Source organism: Gloeophyllum trabeum (genome assembly GCF_000344685.1).
Source record: "Gloeophyllum trabeum ATCC 11539 unplaced genomic scaffold GLOTRscaffold_00084, whole genome shotgun sequence".
NCBI lineage: Eukaryota > Fungi > Basidiomycota > Agaricomycetes > Gloeophyllales > Gloeophyllaceae > Gloeophyllum > Gloeophyllum trabeum.
In genome coordinates, this window is record NW_006920493.1 from 1 (window position 1) to 6,572 (window position 6,572).

Here is a 6,572-nt window from a genome sequence, read left to right on the forward strand (position 1 = left end):
CCCCCATCCCCCCCTCCCCATCCCCCGCCAGCCCCCTCCCATCCCCCTCTGCTCCCAGTTCTCCCTCCCACCGATCCTCGACGCTCTGAGCAAGAAATCCAAGGCAGATACTGTGTGATATAAGAATCATTACTTACATGAATACAAATGTGTCTCGTGCACATACCTAACCAGGTCCTATGCGTCTTTCTCCTGGTTCCCTACCTTCCGTACTCGGGGCTTCCATGTCCTCTAGAAAAATTCGTCAGCTAATCTCGACTTTGGCACAGTACACTTACACCCGCAGCCTCTGCGGCTTCTTTTCCCTCTTCGTCGGCCTTATCCTGGTAATGCTAATTGCCCCCGCATGTCGCATCAGAGAGTATGCGAGAATACATAGAGGATCTGACCTTTTGTTGATCTTTTGACATGTTCTTCCAGACCGTCGTGAACTGGGAATTTGTGACGTTCCCCACGCGGAATTGCTCCCGTTGAAAGTACTGCCTGAGGCCATAAGAGAGCCAGTAAGTGTGGCAAAGACTGCTTGACGACATGACCACTTACCGTCCTGTTTTCACCTCCTTTGGCAGCTCTACGAGCTTTCCCCGTTGCCTTTTTCCCTTTGGACCGTCTGGACAACGGCCGCCAACCCCCGGCTCCCCTTCCGACTGTTGGCCACCTCCAGTCCTGTCCACACAGCGCATCTCGCTGGCGTCCTGAAGGACACTACCACCCCCGCCCTCAGCCGCACGGTCCTCACAACTCCTGTCCTGCTGCGCTGACTCGCCACCCTCTTGACTGTCGCAGTCCTGTCCTCCCTCGCCATTATTGCCCGGTGCTGACTCACTGCCTCCATCTTCGCCGCCAGCACCCGCCGACTCATCACGCCCGCTTCCGCTGCCTGCATGACCTGACTCACCTCCTACGTTGTCGTCGTCTGCGTGTACGAAAGCGCGGCGGACATTGTCGTTGTCCTCGTGCTGCGACTCACCATCACGCTGGCCAGTCTCGTCGACAATCCTACGGGAGTCTCTTTGCCCCCGATCACCACCGTCGATGTCATGAGTCTCGACGTCGTCTACTAGAGGAGTGTTAGTATTGCTCGACTCGGCAGCCGGTGCAGTAGTCGCAGTATCACTTGTGTACCATCTCATTTCAGTAATAGACACAGGTACATGATGAGCCACTTACTACGGGTTCTTGAGGAGTAGTCGTCTTTTCTTTGGCTTGGGCTTTGGAGCGCCGGCGTTCGGGGCTGACTTGCGCTTGTCGCAAGCGGTGCTTGTGCCTAACGAAGAGTCTTGAGCTGTTCCAGATGACGTAGATCCAGAGAGTGGAGCGGTAAGTCTTGTGACCACAGACATAGTAGTCGAAGCAGCTTGTTGAGAAGACCCAGCTGTTGCAGATGGCAGTCCTGAAGGCAAGAAAGGACCCGCGATATCGTCCATCTTGTACAAGACGTCCAAATCGACCTGTTTTTGCTGCGCTTCGAGCCATGGCTTGACGTGCTTTCGCCCAAAGCATTCGTAAATCTCCTTGGCAACCCACTCGGCTTTCCAGTCGTTCTCGCAGTAGGTCAGCTCCTTGAAGGCATTCTTCATGGTGACATAGAGCGCTCTCTTCTTATGTAAGCCCAGCTTATCCCAAGTCAACGTAGCTTCGCCGGCGTCTCGCAAGGCAAACAAAAAGTCCCAGACCAGCCTAGAGATTTCCTGAACGCGAAAGCCATCGATGATAGTGCCGTCCTCTTGAGTGATGAAGCGGAACGGTACGTTGTAACCTTGAGCGCGCCGTTGTTTGCCCTTCGGACCAGGTGGAGGGCGCTTGTCGTCAGGGCGATTGGTGCTGTCAAGCCAGTGGGACTTGCACCAGAACATACATGCAAGCTGGGCAGCTGAATACGACTCAGCTGTTGGGTAATCATACGCCGGCTTCTCAAGTAACAAATGTGCCTTGAGTATGGAGCTCTCAGATGCCTGGGAGGGAGGTGTCGTGTCTATGTTCGAGCCACGGAGTGCCATGCTCTTGTCCAGCAGTGCCCTATATGCTTTGAGTACAAGTGGCTGTTTTGAAAGCGCATATACTCAACTCGAGGGTCTGTATAGTACCCTTTGCAACTGCGAGCTCCTCTTTGGACTTCTCCAGGTGGATTCGCAAGGCTTCTGCTTCACGCCGGGTATCTGCAAGGCACTGATGCATCCGGGAGTACGGCTGACAGTATTCCAGGAGGGTACGATGATCGAGAGTCTCCAGCCAACCAAGAGAGTTATTTCCGAGTGTAGGAGAGTTGCGGTTGCCAAGCTGAGCAAGATCAGAATGGTTAGAGTTTGGTGTCGGCCTGAGATGATTCAGATGTGTCAACCCAGACGTGTATGGAATTGGAGCTGGTGACCTTAAAATTGAGTGCTCCCATGGCATACGGTTCGTGTGATGCTGAGTACTACTATGGAAGGAGCTCAGAGTACTAGTAGGATCTGCTGAACTGAGAAAGGCGGGGATTCTTGATCCGGCGGCGTGTGTATGCGCCGGATTTTGGCGCGGCAAAGTTAAATTGTGAACCGCGAGATGCGCTTCAGTTGACGCTGGTTTCTCTGGAGGTCTAGAAAAGTTGCAGGAAAAATGATTTTGAGCATTAGTGTTGTCGCTGCGACCGGGGGGAAAGCGTGAAGAAAAATTGCTGTATCCATAATTGGAGTCCATGCTATCAGAACTAGGATGCTCGCAGTCGGAGTCTCCAGACATAGCAGAATCACTAGGGAATGCGACTTTATAGAAAGCAATAGGCAGATGTAATAAAGTCGTCGAGGCGGGAGAGCAAGGAGAACCTCAGTGACAACATAAGTGTGACTTTATGTGACAGGACGCGTTATCGACGGGTCGTGGTTTGGCTAAGTCCCTCTCCCGGCTGGTCGTTATTTACAAGAAAATGTTCATTGATGTGATGTGATGCCATGCAATACAGCTGGGACCTAAGTTATATACAGAAACTATTGATCAATATCTTCAGCCGTGTGACCAGAGAGAACATCGATTGCAAGACCAGGCTTCTCTGCCACAAAAAATCGATCTTCAGTGCCAACTTTCCCCGGGATCCTAGGACGGTGTGGAACCATGTCAACTACAGCGAGGATTTTTTTAATGTCTATAACAAGAACATCATCAGGACCGCCGGGAAGACATGACAGGAGTGTGCCGTGGGATATTCTCCATAATGTATCATCTGGCTCGCTATATCTCCGCACCATCGCACAGGGTGGGCAAATGGGACACTTGTCAAGTGATTCATCAAGCTTCATGAAATACAATACCTCAGCGATGAAAATTTGCCCATCATGAGACACCCGGAAAAGTAGAGATTCAATTCAACAGCTCTGGGAAGCTGGAGACATTGAGAGCACGCACCTTCACATTGCGAGATACGCGAGCATTAGGATTAGAGCGCTCAAGCTCTTTCCATGCTGAGCGAGCGACCTGTGTATTCGGCAGTCGTACCTTTGACCAGCGATGGACCCGTATGTACTGACGCTCGCGAGTCTCGTAGCGGGCAAGAAATAGCTGGATAGCACGCGCTTCAGACCCCTTGATATGTCGTGCATAGCGGTCCCATGCACGCATCAGTGTGTAGTTGTCACCTAAGTCGATGGCACCGTGTGGTAGCCCAGCGTCATTGGACACAAGTCCAGGCACCATTGCTTGAAGTGCGGAAAGCCGGACACGGCGAAGCGTTACCTGGGTGAGGTTCGCAAAAGGGTTTGATGGTTGTCGAACTTGGCGGCCCAAGAATCCAATGGCGTTCTCGGTGCAATATTGAGAACTGCAAACTCCGGGGCCGTACTCGATGATCTGATGTGGAAGGTGTGTGATGGTGTGAGCCGACGGCCGTACTAGTGGGATTCTGGACTCCTTGCGGCAGTAGTACAGCCGCTCGTACTCATCTTCCCAGTGGACAAGGGCCTGATGAGCATCATCGACTTGCTTACTTGTAATCTTGCGCTGGCAGATGATACGGACCCCATAGACTAATTTGCAGAAGTTCTGCCAGAAACGAAGAGGCAGAACATCATAGAATACGCCTGGACCAAGGGCGTATATATAGTTCATGTATTTGATAGCCTTGTATCCACTGCTGATCTTCTCGGCGGGATTACGGGGAGCACGCCCAAAAGACGTGGGTAGATAGGGTCGACAGCTGGCAACGGTAGCACCGTGATTGATCCAGACATCACCTCGGAGAACTGCCCACTCCCAAGTGCGCTTGTCCTCACCTGGACACTCGAGGGTGCCACGCCACAGCGGAATCAGCAGATCTGGAATATTGAGGGCCGGAAGATGCATTATGTCGACACTGAAGATGCGGGGAGAGCCAAAGCTACGGGACAGACCACTGAAAATAGTGGGCTTACAGATGCCTGTCTCGAGCCGGTACTCCTTGTACTGAGTTGGGTTTTGTGCAGTCTTAAGTCGCCTCAAATTTCGGTCGTATTCCTCCTGCGATGGGTGAGGGGGGTTGAGATCACGATCAGTAAGGTCAGACCCGCCAATTGCCGAATCGGGGCTGAGCCGCACAGGATAGTAGCGGCTTGCACCCTGTTTCCGGCGTCCTTTCTGAGGGCAGTAGATGCGGCATCCATGCTGACCCTAGCTCCCGACAAGGCCATTCAACGCAGCCATTCCCGGAGCATCTGCAAGGGCTAGAAGAAACCAAGGCCGCGAGTGAAAGACTTGACGAGTGAGAGCGCTCCAGATGGGCAGACCAGGTTCCCTCGAGATAGCCGAGAGATGATGCAGCCCAGGGAACAAGAAAGAGTCGAGACTCTTAGGTTTATTTGGGCCTGGGATGATTGCACCTGGGAGGATGTGCTTCTTCTTGTAACGTTTGTCGGGTGAGAGATCAACAATCACCCAAATGTAGATCCAAAAATCGGATGTCTTGTTCTTGTACAGTTGGGCGCCATCCGCAGAGAGCATGAGGACAACATCATCGTCCTCGATATGCCCTTCATTGACCGCTCGGAGATAGGCATTCCCACAAAGCAGATCGTCGAACTCCTCCAGGTGCGGTAGCTGACCGATTTCGAGCTCAGAGAGGAGCTGCTCAGTACGGGTGCGCCGGTACTGCATCGCTTGAGCACTCTCAAGCGACCGCCAAAGGGCCTGCAGCTGCGGCCCAATGGGAAACGTAGAAAACACCTTGTAAGGAACATGCGTCGCGCCTCTGCTCTTCTTAGGATCCCAACGTGGGTGGTCACAGTATGGGCACCGGTCAAGCTCGGCGTACGGCCCGCTTTATGCCATACAACTCCGCTCGCACATGTCGTAGACAATGGGAAATACACCGGTGAGATCACCAACAAGTTTCCGGACTTCGTAGTAGGATAGCATACTAACTGAGCTGCCGAAGCGGTCAGCCACAGCTCTTTGCATCGAGGCGTAGCAGTCTTCGGAAGCTTCCGCAAGCAAAAGATAGACCCGTATAGAGAAACGAGTGTCGGGGTCATCAATATCCAAGGTGGTGTTGGGTGGATTGAGCAGACGCTCAAGAACATCATCATCAAGGCGGGAGTGGCCATCATCCAAGGTCGCTGCCTTGAGAAGCTTGATAAATTGATCAGCGTACTTGATATCATCAATAGAGCCAACATATTCTTCATGCTCCTCTTCAGTCCCGACTCTGCCTTCATCCCACTCTTCCGCACCCTCGTCCACGGGAACAGGCACATCTTCATCATTGTCCCCAATGTCAATGTCGGAGTCGTGCTGGGAGACTTCGTCGTCGTGGTCTTCCTCGCGGTCCTCGCAATCCTCGCAATCCTCGTCTTCCTCAAACTCCTCACCATCCTCTTCTTCATCATCTTCGTCATCTGACACGTCTAGGAGACTTGGTAGCTCACGGTATGCACTGGCATCGTCTGGACCATCACCGAACAGGTCTGCATCCCGTGAACTGCTAGCGATGGCCTCTTGGTTGCCCTCCGATGGGCTCATCGCGGAGGCAGCCATCGAAGCACCAGTCTGGAATATATTAGATCGATGATTAGCTGGTAATTTAGTCAAATGATGTAGATCACTTACTCTACCATTGCCGCCCTCGGGTGCGAGCCTTCGCTTCTTGGTGGCGAGTGACCCGTCACTGGCGGAAGCGCCTCTCGAAGCCAAGTAGGCTTGAAACTGCGGTGGGACGTAGCGAGCTTGGTCTTCGGCACTACGGAAATTGCGGTGGTCACGGTAGGTTCTGTCAGACACCCACGCGCCACCCCCGCAGCGCTCCGTACAGGTGCAATAAACTTTCCCTTGATCGTTTCGATGCATCAGTGTAGATCTGAGGATGACTTAGAGTAGTTGAATAAGGAGGAAGTGCAGGACATACTAAAGCTTATATATTCGCTCTGGGGATGAGAGAACTGCCAGTACGATGACGGCGTGCTGCGTCTATGCATAGTCGGCGTGTCAGCTGCACTTCATCCGACCTTCATACAGCCTCGGCTTCGAGACAGAATTGCGGAGCAAGTGCCACTCAACATGCATCTACGGGGTCAAGAGGATATTAAAGTATACATACGTGAATTGTTCGCATGTCGTTGGGGTGGACAATG

The 6,572-nt window shown here is 52.7% G+C and overlaps 2 protein-coding genes across 2 annotated transcripts; both read right to left on the reverse strand.

Annotated features, from left to right (window-relative positions):
- Nucleotides 1–543: 543 nt before the first annotated feature.
- GLOTRDRAFT_97257 (uncharacterized protein) lies at nucleotides 544–2,721 on the reverse strand (the record flags this gene model as incomplete). The annotated part of the gene is made up of 3 exons (XM_007873294.1): nucleotides 544–1,116; nucleotides 1,171–2,026; nucleotides 2,064–2,721. Coding segments are annotated over 3 exons (2,087 nt in total), but the record flags the coding sequence as incomplete, so codon positions are not given.
- Nucleotides 2,722–2,966: 245 nt separating this feature from the next.
- Nucleotides 2,967–4,314, reverse strand: GLOTRDRAFT_51086 (uncharacterized protein; the record flags this gene model as incomplete). Its single annotated transcript, XM_007873295.1, has 2 exons — nucleotides 2,967–3,287; nucleotides 3,367–4,314. The coding sequence occupies 2 exons, from the start codon at nucleotides 4,312–4,314 to the stop codon at nucleotides 2,967–2,969; spliced, it is 1,269 nt and encodes a 422-aa protein (XP_007871486.1).
- Between the last annotated feature and the right edge of the window lie 2,258 nt (nucleotides 4,315–6,572).